The sequence below is a fragment of the Patella vulgata genome, chromosome 8, assembly GCF_932274485.2.
Source record: "Patella vulgata chromosome 8, xgPatVulg1.2, whole genome shotgun sequence".
Taxonomy (NCBI): domain Eukaryota; kingdom Metazoa; phylum Mollusca; class Gastropoda; family Patellidae; genus Patella; species Patella vulgata.
The window spans coordinates 2,661,016-2,676,242 of NC_065886.2; the positions used below are offsets into that span (position 1 = coordinate 2,661,016).

The 15,227-nt window shown below is 36.8% G+C and overlaps 1 protein-coding gene across 2 annotated transcripts in view; it reads right to left on the reverse strand.

Moving 5' to 3' along the window:
* Positions 1–7,483: 7,483 nt before the first annotated feature.
* Positions 7,484–15,227, reverse strand: part of LOC126829842 (uncharacterized) — a 32,985-nt gene continuing 25,241 nt past the window's right edge. For both annotated transcript variants that reach the window (XM_056103047.1, XM_056103046.1), the window contains exons 11-16: positions 14,069–14,087; positions 13,657–13,718; positions 12,843–12,911; positions 11,882–11,965; positions 10,414–10,470; positions 7,484–10,106 (exon numbers count right to left, since the gene is read on the reverse strand). In XM_056103047.1, coding sequence (XP_055959022.1) covers positions 10,415–10,470; positions 11,882–11,965; positions 12,843–12,911; positions 13,657–13,718; positions 14,069–14,087 — 290 coding nt within the window. In that variant the 3' untranslated portion in view covers positions 7,484–10,106; position 10,414. The remainder of the gene's footprint in view (positions 10,107–10,413; positions 10,471–11,881; positions 11,966–12,842; positions 12,912–13,656; positions 13,719–14,068; positions 14,088–15,227) is intronic.

Here is a 15,227-nt window from a genome sequence, read left to right on the forward strand (position 1 = left end):
TGAAGCAGAGCTCTCCACGGAATGTTCAGGGATAAGAATATTTAGCTAGTCCCTGGGAATTACTCCAATCGATGTCAGTCAGGTTGAACAGGCCCGTAGCTAGCGGGGTGGGTGGTGGCGAGAGGGGTAGCTACCCCGCCCCCTCCTAGAAAAAATCGTATTCCCTCTTCAAATTTTCATAATGGTCAAAAAAAATATCATAATACGCCAATATCGCAAAGTTAGCCTCAAAATTGAAATTTTCAGTCATTTTCAAAGTTCCTCTAAAAATTTTCTGACATTTTGGTACAAACTCTATTTTCCAAATTTTTCTGTAGAAAAATCGGCACCCCCAGAAGCCCTTTCTTACCCCCCCCCCACCCACCTTCCTTCTGGGCTAGCTACGGGCTTGTTGAATCTATTCCTATAATAACCAGTTAATTCGCCGATAAGCTCTGTTACGAACCGGACTGGCTAAACAGCCTAATGTCAAAGGACTCTGTACCCAGAATAATCCACGGGGTGTCAAGCGACTTGACACTAGTTTTAAAAACCTACAATAATCCATGAGTCTTTAGCAGTGGGACGAACACTTAGGACCCCAAGTAAGCCTACGAGGTTGGACAGTCGATCGAAGCTATTATAGCGAGAACAGTCAGCTCTTTATCTAAATCGTACATAATGTGTCTTTAAATCTATTGTACCATGTGTTAGTCTCGACATTACATAGTTGATGAGGGGAGGACAACTCCAGTTACAATTCTAACTATAAATTATTTATTATTTCGACGACCATCTATATGAAGCTTGCCGATCAATGGTAGTCATTCCACTAAGTATGGGTCATCGAAATGCATCTTTAGATTGAACACGAAAACTCCGTCTTTTCTTTGTAGAAGACACGGCGGTTCAGCCAGTAAGACGATGCCACACCAACCAGGAGGAAATCCCTTGTTCGATTGGTCTTTACAGCGTTTAGAAAGTTCGGGTGGGGACAAAAACCCGGGTACTTTTGGCAGTTGGAATTCGACAAAAGTTTTCCGCTGGATAAATTTCCCTCGTATGCCCGTGTTCATTAGAGCGCAAAAATACACAACATAATCACTGGTTTAAACACATTTAGCACAACGTTTCTCTTATCGTTTTCAAGTACAAATGTATCATTTCAAGTTTGTTCTTGAAAACAATAAGAGGATAGTCTTGCCGAAACGTTGTGCTATATGTGTATAAACCAGTGGTTGTTTTCCATATAAATTGTGTTGTATTTTTTAATAGGCTCAATCGCTAAATGCAACTCAAGGATTATATTCATTAGTACGTTAAGCCCCATTCCATCATGCCTTTGAAACAACGTTGATGTTATTGCTCCTAGCATTGTCAAGCCAGGCTTTATAATATATGTGTAAGACCAGTATGTTTATTTACCACCATAGAAGAAAGGCTTACATTGAACATTCATTGATACCGCTGCCTTGTCCACAGCCCTGACTGTATCTATATCTAATGTATACACACCATCTTTAATTGCCGCTCTCACTTGTCTGTAATAGTCATTAATATAGGTCAAACACTGTCGACGTTTCTGTTTACCTCCACACCACGTATCCAAATGATTGTGTCCATTCTGATGAATAAACAGGGACCACATTACCTCCCCTTGAAACTTTTTACACATGTCTCTAGTTGTCGTGTCAAGTTTAACAGACGTTTTATCCACGGCAGCGCAATAACCGTGTCTATTTATAACATTTTTAGAATCTGTAAAATATTTATTATGAAATGTCACGTGTATGCCCATAGTGACGTCAGATTGGGTCAGCTCGTGACCCGGCAGTAGATATAGTTTGTTATATTTCTTCAAGCTAATCCCACGTCCTATATCTATATGCCAATCATATCGATCTTTCTCGAAATAATAAGCATAGGTCAGAAACACGTTCACGGGACTAACAAACGCAAGACCGTCATTTTTTATAAACCCTTCTTCGATAGTTCGGACCTTCATGAACTTTAAAATATATTTATTGCAATTGGTGATAGTATCTCTCCATATATAGGCCGGGAAAAAGGTCATAAAGTTGGTGGGGATTGGTTTTCCGATCATCATTTTGGTCGCTCGGTCAAATCCACGTACATACCCGAATTTAAATTTATTCATACCTTTAACCCTTAACTTCTCACCTTTAAAAATCGTTTCTAATGTGACAGGTGATTTAAATTTGGTGTCTGTGTCGACCCAAGCTATGATCGAACTGTTGATGAATTTGTCCATTAAAAAGCTAGAATATAATTGACGCCTATAACCGAATGTTTTGTATTTCAAGCGCTTCATTTTATTTAAAATATTTTTGTCTTTTGGTAATGGTTCGTAAAAGAATTTGAATCTCATCCCCATTTGCTCTTGGTGATGTAAAAGACTGGATGCAAGAATTCGATCTTTTGTGGATTCCTGGTCCAGAATAATGGCGACATCACCCAGCTGCTTTGTCCAATATAAAGCTACACTTTTTAACAGATCACAGAAAACAAAGCGTAATAATTTAGGCGTACTCGTCATCCGGATCGTTAGAGAGATACTCCAAGATGGCGGGAAAGTACCCGAAGTTTGTTTTTGCGAATCATTCTGGGTGGTGTCATTTTCATAAACACGTGGCGTTTGATGTTTGAGACGAGACTGTTTTATTTCCATACCATCAGGATGTGGTTCCGGGGACCTGTCTGGCGGATCATGATCATGATGTTTTATGCTAGTCGATGGTATCTTGGACCAAAGGGTTAGTATCATCACCGTAACACACATAGTTATCAGAAACACCAGATTCCACCTTACTTTACCTTTAAAACAATAAAACACTTTGTCATCCATATCAAATAATACATCAAGTATGATTTAACAAACAATTCTCTAAATAAACACTTTTTCATCTATATGAATTATGGTCAGGTACGATTTAACATTAGAATTTGGGGAAAAGACACGCCCCAACGGAAAATAATACACCTGGGCCCAAGTTCACATAGCATTCTCAAACTTAAGTTAAGAATTTACTCATTTTTTTTTGCCTTTTTTAAACTAACATATAGCCCTTTATAAAACTTTTGTTGTTTTAACGTATCAAAAAATACATCAATAAGAAACTATGTGCATTTTTGGTGTTTTTGGATCAAAGATATTTCTTACTAGCAGGATACCCGGCTTCGCTCGGGGATCATAACTCCGAAACCGGAAATGGTAGACTAACGCTACCTGGCCTATGTTACTCCCCGGTCCGAGCTACCCCTATACCCCAAATTTCAGACTCGGGGTAGACCTAGTGTAGCCGCCAACCCCGACTTCGCTCGGGGGTCATAACTCCGAAACCGGAAGTGGTAGACTAACGCCACCTGGCCTATGTTACTCCCCGGTCCGAGTTACCCCTATATCCCAAATTTCAGACTCGGGGTAGACCTAGTGTAGCCGACAACCCTGAACAGACAGACTTCGCTCGGGGGTCATAACTCCGAAACCGGAAGTGGTAAACTAACGCCACCTGGCCTATGTTACTCCCCGGTCCAAGCTACCATTATACCCCAAATTTCAGACTCGGGGCAGATGATTCCGCCAACCCCGAACAGACACACTTCGCTCGCGGGTCATAACTCCGAAACCGGAAGTGGTAGACTAACGCCACCTGGCCTATGTTACTCCTCGGTCCGAGCTACCCCTATACCCCAAATTTCAGACTCGGGGCATACCTAGTGTAGCCGCCAACTCCGACTTCGCTCGGGGGTCATAACTCCGAAACCGGAAGTGGTAGACTAACGCCACCTGGCCTATGTTACTCCCCGGTCCGAGCTACCCCTATACCCCAAATTTCAGACTCGGGGCAGACTTAGTGTAGCCGCCAACCCCGAACAGACAGACAGACAGACAGACGACAGTCACAAATATTAGTATAGATAAACAGGGATTAAAGGTTTAGTAAATTCTTAATTTAAGTTTGAGAATGCTTTGTGAACTTGGGGCCTGTTTTCGGGACTCGCAAAACAGCGACATCTAATTCCGTGTTGTTACACGACTGACTATTAATCGTCCATTATGTTTTTCAAGACTCAATGCAACCGCCCCTGTCCAATCTAAAACACCTTCTAGTCGTTCGGATGGGACGAAAAACAGTGTACACGTTGAAATTTGAAATAAGATTAGGACGTGGCGTCGCTGTCCGGGTATAATGTAAGGCGTTCGTCTTCATAAGTCCTATCTGTGCAAGACAGCAGGACATTAAACACTAATACATTTCCATTCTAACCACTGAGTTGGGCTGAATACACAGATTACAAAGATACCGCAATTAGTAAACAAAATATTTTCACGGTCAAATTAACTTATAACAACCAGGCCACGGACCTGACCAGAAACAGATTCTCGTTTCACAAAGAACATGTCAAGTCAATATATTATACAGAGAGAGACAGAAATCGGCTTTAACGTCCAAACGACACAAACTAGGTCATTTCAGGACTAGCACATGGTTCAGATTGGACAGGCGACCCTACTTCTTGTCACGTACAACCGGGGAATCGAAACCACGCCAGTTGACTCTCAATGACAGCGCGCATGTGTTAACACAATTACCTCCCTTGTTTTCCTATTCTCCACCATGGAATAGCTATCTTCAAACGCTGGGATTTGAAGTTGAAAATGATACTTTTGCCAATTTCACAACTGGCGATAGTGAATTATAGGATTATTCTTTAACAAGGTAGGACTGTTTATAGATACCATCTATTTTAGGGCTTTATTTTAATACATTTTAAAAATATAACTTAAAAAAAATGAAATTGTAACTTTAAAGGACAATATTGGTGTCAATCATTGTCACATATGTGATAGAACTGATTAAACCCGTTCCAAATATAAATTATATCTGACAATTCAAATAAGAAATTGATTGTCACTAGATAAGAGAAAACGAACAAAAATAGAAAAAGTCCGTGCATTACCATGTTTTTATTGAATAGAATATTTCTATTTTTCTCGTGTTTTCTTACCTATTGACATTCTGTTACTTTATTTGAATTGTCAGATATCCTCCCACAGTCTCATATATCAACTTTTGGTCTTCGAAGAAATTATCAGTGAGCAGAAATTCGCCCGTGTATCTGTTGTCACTCGTCACTTCAGTCAGTTATATAGAAGGATAAATCGTGTTTACCTTTGGCTGGCGTTCGTCACTTCCGTTTGTTGAACCCTTCATTACGCATCTATCGTAGCAATGATCACTTTATTAAAATTAGGAACTGTTTAACCAGTTCATCACAAAATTATGTGATAAGGACTGACACCAATATTGTCCTTTAACACCATATGTGATAACGACTGACACCAATATTGTCCTTTAACTCATAATTACGAGGTAGTTAATTCGTAATTACAGCGTCACTGTAAGATCGCCATGAGAGATCATATTAAAGTGGCATTATGCAAGAGCTAAACTTGTCTTTCGCAGGTTGTTTTTCTAGCTTCAAATGTTAAATAAATTATTATTGAGGCATTAATTCACATGCCACGCTTATAATCAACTCTCAAGGCCTTCGGATGGATCAGATGTTGAAGGAATTAAACAATGAGCATCATATCTGCTCTTACCGATAATATAACCGGCTTCGCGGAGACCGAATTAACAATCGACCATCGTTGGACACAATTTAGAGCTATATATTTTTGTCCAAATTTAAAAATCCATAACATCGTTCAGAATATAGTTTTCACTATATTCAGTTTTCATTATCTATTTTGATTTATTATAGCGTTAGTGAATTATATTCTCCAGAAGGGGGGGGGGGGCGAATGGTTACCGATTGCGCGGTGCATCATAAAGTCTGTCATTGAGTCAAACTGGTGTGGTGTTGATTCCCCAGTTGTACGTGACAAGGAGTAGGGTCGCTTGTTGCACCTCGTGTGTTTTCTCCGGGTCCACCGGTTTCCTCTCTCTGCTAAAGACCCCTAATGAAATAAAATTGAACCATATGCTAGTCCCGAAATGACCTAGTTTGTGTCGAGTGGACCTGTATTAACTTAATGATTGACCTTATGACCTAAAGCGGGCCACCCAAACCCACGCGGAAGACAGAATATGAGAGAGAAATGGAGTTTAACGTCCACTCGACACAAACTAGGTCATTTAGGGACTAAAATATGGGTTAACTTTATTCCAATATGGGTTAACTTTATTCTTTAGCAGTGGGAGGAAACCGGAGGACCCGGAGAAAACCCACGAGGTTGGACAGGCGACCCTACTCCTTGTCACGTACAATGGCAGGCTTTATGATACAGCGCGCACGTGCTAACCATTCGGCCATCCCCCCCCCCCCCCCGACAGAATATGAATCCTATATTAATTAGTTTAAATAATATTTACATGTAACGTTATAGTGTAATAAGAACAATGATGACAACGGAATGTAATGACGAGATGTAATCTCAGACAACTCACGTTGGTATATCAGGATCATCTCTGTGAGGTGTAATTACATCATGTGACTTGATACTGTAACAAGAGCAATATAATGTCAATGACAACGGAATGTACTGACGAGATCTACTCACAATGAAATAGATTGTTTATGTTTTAGACCATGAAGGGAGACAAATAACATCAATTCTACTGCTTCCTCGCCATTTACTTACTCATATTGCCGGGACTAAATACTGGTAGATGAACAATGTAAAACGTCTACATGGAGTATATAAAATGCAAGTACATAAACAATATAAACATCTACAGTGTATCGTTGCTCGGAAAGATATTATCAAAACAAGTCGACTTCTGTCTGTATAAGATACGCCAATGTTGACGTTGTGTCGAAGACAAAGGGAAATAACTCAATCATAATTTGATCATGGAGGATTTAAAGATACACTCCACTCTATCAGATTGTCACCAGATTTTTACGTGACAATTTGATCATACATCTATGAGTGTATGCCAAATTATAATTAATTGTATGTCAAAATTTAAAACAGATCCTTTTATTCATTACTAATTACTGAAAACAAACACCAAATATGTTCAGGTCAAATTGGGGAGGTAGAATAGCTGAATGTTTAGCACGTGCGCGCTGTATTATAAGTCTGCCATTGAGTGAACTGGCGTGGTTTCGATTCCCTGGTTGAACGTGACAAGGAGTAGGATTGCCTGTCCATCCTCGTCGGTTTTCTCCGAGTCCTCCGGTTTCCTCCCATTGCTAAAGACCCCAACGGGCAAGCAAATTATTGAAATAAAATTAAACCATATGGTAGTCCCGAAATGACCTAGTTTGTGTCGAGTTGACGTTAAACCCGTCTGTCTGTCTGTCTCTCTCTCTGTCTCTCTCTCTCTTCTCTCTCTCATGTCAAATTAGACATAGATCCGTTTATTCATTACTGAATAATATCGCAATATCGAATAAAACCCAGTAAGAAATTATGTGCCCGTTACGATTCGCTAATGATGAACCCACAACAAATTTCAGTCGATTTGGTCAACATTTTTATTATATTTTACAGGCCTTTTAGTTTAGCTACATGTAGTCTCAAATGTCAAGACAAAAAAAGCTCAGAAATTATTTTGTACTATTAAGACGAATTTGTGTCCCATGTCCTTGGCCTAATATGGTCTTGTAATATAAATACATATCATTATATTCATGGACCAACCTGATATTATATATTCTTTTAATACAGAATATGACAAACTAGGTAAATATCAAACATTATACAGTTTTATTTTAAAATTATATGGACATTCATATAGCGCTTTAAAGCCTTGTACAACAGGGGAAGAACGATCTAAGTCACATTTTTGTCTTTTCGCATAAAAGGCAAAGCAGAGTTTTGGACGAGAATGCTGGACGCGAACAGAACAACGAGTGTCTTTAATTACAACTTCAAAATGATATTTAATAAGAATCATAATTACCAGTACAAAAACTTAGTTCCACTTTTCAGCCAAATTAAGGTCAAATAAAGGGTACGATGGACGTATTTGTCCGGGAGGCCATTTCAGAAGGGCCTTGGTTCGATGTGACTCCGATCGTTTTTTCCTGAAATTGATTGTTCCACAGAAAGCTTATACAATCTGCTACCAGCTGGCGCCATTAACTGGGGTTCATTGAAAAAGTGACTTAGATCGTTCTTTCCCAGGGATCTTGAAATATGAGTGAGATCTCCTCTATACAGAACACATAAATAACAATTAAATCTTAAGAAATACAATTAAAAGACACATTAATTAAAAACCCAGGCGAATTCACGTTTAAAATATGAACTGTTTCAGAATTTCTGATATTTGCTAGTAGTTGGTTTCATAGCAGATGTGCTTAATGTTCAATAGAACGATGTCTATACTATTATTGGTAATATCAAAAATCGCTGTTACTACATGTATTTGGCAATGCCCAGTGTTCTATAGCATGGTTTTATAAAAAATAACATCTGAGACAGAATTAAATGAGATAATTAGACACCCACAGCTGTTCATAATACCACAATTGAAATAAAATAGCTTACAATTGAAATAAAATAGCTTACAATTGAATAATGTAATAATAAAATAATAATTTTTTTAAAAATAATAATGCAACAAAAATATAAAAATAAAGCTAATATCATGTAATAATAACATATATTTTTTTAAAAATAATAATAATAATAATAATGCAACAAAAATATAAAAATCAAGCTAATAAAATATATATTAGAAAAACAATGACAGACAAGGATGATTATATTGGAGGGAAAACTATTTTAAATGAATTATAGTGATAATTAAAACTTCTTGACTGCAGCTCATTAGTATTTTACTTTTGATTCCCAGTTATTTGGAAAAAAAACAATGGTCGAATAACTCAGTCTGTTATAAATAGCGTATAATATCATCTAGTAGTAAAAATATTTATAGAAACAACAATAATAAAAATATAACAAAAATAAAGCTTCTTATAAAATATCTACATATCCCACGACTTAATCCACGTTAATATCTACATATCCCACGACTTAATCGGTTTGTTCTCACTTTCCCAGCAGATTAACCCTACTAATTAAGCGGATTAGTTATAGATTAGTGAGTTATACTCTGTTTTAATTATTGCATGAACAGTTCAATTTAACCTATCCTATGACATGTATGAACTATAAATCACAATATGTAAATGGGGGCGTTTCACGTCCTAAGAAAACAAAGATTATTAACTGGTTTGACGACTTCATATGAATACGGAAATTCGATATCACATTTAGTCAGATTTTGAATATACATGTACAATACTAAATCTGTTAATAAAATAACTTGTGTGTAAAGTAGTTAATATTGATATGAAAAATATATATGTACATGCTAAATTTGTTAATAAAATAACTTTTATGTAAAGTTGTTAATATTGATATGAAAAAGACTATAGTATTAACACCATTGTTACCCTAATTAGTACTGGTCCAATGATTATATCTGGAAAACAATATCTGCTGGGAAAGTGAGAACACCCCGCTTAATCCAAGCTAATATATACTCAGATTGATTATTTAAACTCAAAATACGAACTTCAGATAATTCCCGGCTTTTTTTTTAAACCGGAGTATATCATTGCAAAATCCGACAATAAAACATACTTGATTCTGCTTGTGGTCAGGCCAGGAGTTTATCTTCTAGGCCAACACGCAACTTCATATATCAAAATCTGTGACTAAATGATTTATGACTAATGTTATACACAAGGTTATATAAGTTTTATATTTCTACAGCATCTGATTTCATTTATTAATTATTTGGCAAATTCTCGAAATCAACCATTTCTCTTGTATTGTAATATATATAATGGGAGTTCATGTAATACAGACAACTATATATTATAATCTATTTAGATTTAGATGAAGGGATGGTCTAGCTTATAAACCCCACCTCCACACCCAAATCCCACTCCCACCACTGCTGGAGGAATATGAAAGTGTGTTTTAAACACAGTCGAGCCGTGACGAGTACTATGACGAAGGTTTAAGGCTACAATGCGTGTAACAAAGGCTTATGATAGTGTCAAAATATTCTACACCTTGGTCAGAGGCCACCTAAATGTTGAGGCCCCGGCTTTCAGTCTGTCAATCCACTGTACTGAAAAATAAAACATTACTTGTGGTCATGTATGGTGTGAGGACATTATTATATTTGACACTTATTTGTCATCATGACATTTCGTGTTGTGTTCTTTTTTAAATATGTAACGTAAGTTTCTAAAAATAAATCAAACACGAGTAACAATACTAATATGATGATATTCATTATAATGTTCTGACAGACCATTCAAGGGCAGATAACTCTATTGTTCAAATCATCCAACCAATTAGTATGTGCAAAATGGCTTTCACCGAAGTGATGCCGCCGACAAACCAATAAGTAATATCAACAGTATTATTCTTACCTTAAAATACACGAGTGTCGATTTCAGCAGGTATATATAATTCATTTTCCATTATTTCTATAAAAACAAACAAGAATAGCATAAACAAATTATAAACCATTGTATTAGCATAATATATTTGACAATAAGCCATTATAACTATCATAACATATACAAATATAAAACATTATAACTATCATAGCATATAAACCATTGTATTAGCATAGTATATAGACAAGTAGTCAATATAACTATCATAGCATATAAACCATTGTATTAGCATAGTATATAGACAAGTAGCCATTATTACTATTATAGCATATAAACCATTGTATTAGCATAGTATATAGACAATATAACATATACAACTATAAACCATTATAACTAGCATAGAATTCGAATGTCGTGTAGGAGCAGGGCTCAAACTAGGATCAATTTTTAGGGAGAAACAGGCAAAATAGGAAGAAGTGAGGGAGACCTAGGGAAGAATAAAAGGAGATATCAGATTTTACAAATAGTAACAGTAATGGTACCATTCCAAGGTACCATGATACTTGACTATTTAAACATACATTATGCAAGAGCTAAATCTGCCTATTGCAGGTCTTTCTTTAGGCCTGAAATGTTTTCTAAATTATTAATTTAGACCTTAATTAAATGAGCTAAATCGCTAATATTTGGGATATAGAAATTGTCCCAAATGGGTCGCAACGCATATAATAATGTAATCTGATTGTATATAAACTTATATACATTCAATTGTTTCAAATCAGTTATGTCCAGCGAAATACGGCATAAGTCTCAACAGAATGCCAAATTTTAGCGTCTGGTTATTCCAGTCTATTGCGCATGCTCCCCAGATAAGATATGGCGTCACCGTTTGACATAGTTGTTGAATATGTCTAGCCTCGTTCTTTCTGGTCACTTGTTACAAATGACGTTGAAACGCATTATGATGCACGATTCGTGTACAAATGGTGAAATGTTTATTTTTTCTTAAATATTGGATATCAGAAGCCTACCTTTCCCGGTAAGATTACAACATCAATGTTGATTTGAATTAACAAATAATTCGTGCTTTCAACGTGTAAGACTTTGGCTGATATTGAGTTAGAGACTTAGCTACTTTAACTTATCCAGGCAATAATCAACTCTCGATTGCATAGATTAGAATAGTTCAGCTAAAAATGGAGGAGCGAGACGTCTAATTTGAATGAAATTTTCAAATTATTCATTTTACATTATCTATTTTCGAACTATTATAGCAAGAATGGCTAGCTCTTTATCTAAATCTTACATAATGTATCTTTAAGCTATATCTAGCCAAAACTTCAATATGTTCAGGGTAACATTTGCTAAATGATACAATGATTGTGAAAGGTTCCAATCGGTTGGGTATTAGGACGATGACACAGTTCTTAAGGGCAAAGAACATATTTTCAAAACTAATTAGAATGCGATTTACAGTATAAAATCTATTATAACATACCCATTTGATTATTATCTCTGTGATCAACTTTATCTGGTGTAGGATCATCATCAGCACTAATATACAGATCATTCTCCATTATTTCTGATAAATAAACAACAACAAAATATAGATCATTATTTCTGATAAATAAACAACAACAATATATAGATCATTATTTCTGGTAAATAAACAACAACAATATATAGATCATTATTTCTGGTAAATAAAGAAATGGACCAGGAACAGAGCAGCATGTCAGCGACGCCGTCTAGGAATTGTGACGTCATATTTCCTATTTGGTGTGGTTGCATTTGTAATTCTTTAACTGGTTAGGACGTATCTTTAAATGTTATTCTGACATTCCACATTAATGACAGCCTCACTTGTGATTGAATATATCGCCTCTTAAATAGTATGATTAATAGGAGCAACAAATACAAATGTTTCTTGATTACAGTTTTATATTAAGTTCCGATACATAATAGGATACAAGGATAGCTTATAATAAAGTCATTCTCCCTATTCCTCAACCCAGATGTTGACACTTGGACCTCAACGGTCTCCCCTAATGAATTTCTACATGGTGTTTTCTCTTTCAAATCTTCATAGCTAATATTTTGAGAATGGAGAATAATTAACCAAGGCCATAATATTATTATACATATGTGTTCTTTAGCACAAATCCCCAAACCATTTACTACACGTCACACATAGTGTGATGTTGGGTGTAACCTTAAAGGTCAGTCATCATGTACAGAGGCTTTTATATTACAGCTATGAAACAGATTGTGTCAGAATATTTCAATTTTAACTGATTACCATGTTGGTTATTTTGTCTACCGCGCACTCCTCCACGAACCACGCCTACTCCAAGAATAGGAATAGAACAATAGAACAATAACGTACCTATTCCTATCCCTTAAAATAACGAAGCCATTTTGTTTTATGAATAGTTAATGAAATATTTATTTCTTTTTACCCATATTCTGTTGTCGTTTCATCTGTTGTTTATTTTGTATAACTTGTTTATTGCCATATAACTGGTCGACTGTAAATACATGTAATATAGATTGACTGATTACAATATGACCATTAATTATACACTGAACATAATAACATTTAAAGTGGAAATAACACTTCGGTGATTTCCGGCAATCTCCGGTGAACTACGTCAGTTGGTAAGAAAATCTACTGTTCATTAAATAAGAAATGAAATGTAATGGTGTTAATCGTTACATATTTCTACACTGACTGGATCAAGGAAGCTGTGTCAACGCCATACAGTGTGCAATATACACTGAACATAATAACCTTTAAAGTGGAAATAGTACTTCGGTGATTTCCGGCAATCTCCGGTGATCTACGTCAGTCGGTTAAAAACTATTTTTCAATCTACTGTTCATTAAATAAGAAATGAAATGTAATGGTGTTAATCGTTACATATTTCTACACTGACTAGATCAAGGAAGCTGTGTCAACGCCATACAGTGTGCAATAGGGAGATAATGTCTGGACAGCGACGCTGTGGCCTAATCTTATTTCAAATTCCAACTGCCAAAGGTTCTTTATTGTGTATACTGATGCGGGAGCTGGGTTTTTCGCCCCATCCGACCGACCAGACACTGTCCTTGTTCAGCTCCCACCGCTGACAAGGAGAATCCGCGTCGGAAAATACCTTGAGCGGACCCGAGACCTCCTGGTTAGAAAGCCAACGTCTTACTCACAGAGTCAACGCGGGTCCCCAGTCATTAAATCAGTAAAGAGCGAAATAATGTGAATTATGCTATACTTACTGTCGTCTTGGCCTGGCTCAAACGTGGGATTCTTATGTTCGATACTGCTCGGGGTATTTTGCCTGAAAAACAAGAAATTACCACTTTTATGTCACAGTTAGAGACATTAATCTGAAAGCAAATATGACTAACATTTATGGCAAGGTTTAGGGGCATGTCAATATAAAGATTTGTGTTTTAGTCCGCTGTTTTCACGCTTTTTAAAGTTATGATGTTTAGTTAGCTGTATTCATGTTTTATAAAGATTTATGAGTTTGTTAGCTGTATTCATGCTTTATAAAGATTTATGGGTTAGTTAGCTGTATTCATGCTTTATAAAGTTGTGATGTTTAGTTATCTGTATTCATGCTTTATAAAGATTTAACTTAAAGGCAAATAGAAAACAATCAAATTACGGATAAATAAAACTAACCGTGTTGATTCAGAATTTACTGTAAACAGATAAATAAATAAGATAGAGAACTATAATCTTAAATGGCAGTCAAATTTACAATAACAAATTACTGTAATAGCACATGGTCTCTACCCCAAGATTCCTGGAATTTATATTTAGTTGTCTGATTGGCTGTTTAAGCAGCCATTATATTATTAAATCATATCACATTAACATTCATTGATTGATGTAATGCTTAACACATGTAGTGGTCATGTTTTTTTGCCTATGTAATGCCGATGGTCGCCATATCGACGTATTCTAATTCGGTGTCACGGTGGCTAAGTGGGTAAGACGCTGGCACGCTAGCCTGGAGGTCGGGTGTTCGATCCCTGCATTGTCAGTGATGGAGGACGGGTGGCTGACAAGGACAGCTGTCTAGTAGTTCGGATGGGGCGACACATTGACGTGGACGTAAAAGATCCCTTGACAGTTGATATTCGATATAAGAGCAGGCCGGGCAAAATTTCCCCCATAATACACTGTTTGGCGTATGCCCGTCTTCATTAGCCCAGTTCGGAGCCGAACAGTAGGACGTTAAACCCTATTTCATTTCATTTCATTTCATTTTGTATTCGGGGATCACGTGGCTAAGTGGGTAAGACGCTGGCTCGCTAGCCTGGAGGTCGGGTGTTCGATCCCTGCATTGGCCGAGAAAGTTCATCGAGATTTTCCGGCGTGGTTCCCCCTTATCAGGGATGCAGGACGGAGGGGCTGATAAGGACAGGTGTCTAGTCCTTCGGATGAGACGAAAAACCGAGGTCCCGTGTATATATTGGAATGCACGTAAAAGATCCCCTGGCAGTTGGAATTCGATATAAGAGTAGGCGATAGTGCCGCTGCCCGGGCACAATTTCACTCATAGCACACTGTATGGTGTATGCCCGTCTTCATTAGCCCAGTTCGGAGCAGAACAGTAGGACGTTAAACCCCATTTCATTTCATTTTGTATTCTAATTATTTAACACTTAAAGGGACGCAACTCACTTGTTACAAATGACGTTGAAACGCATTATGATGCACGATTCGTGTACAAATGGTAAAATGTTTATTTTGTCTTAAATATTGGATATCAGAAGCCTACCTTTTCCCGGTAAGATTACAACATCAATGTTGATTTGAATTAACAAATAATTCG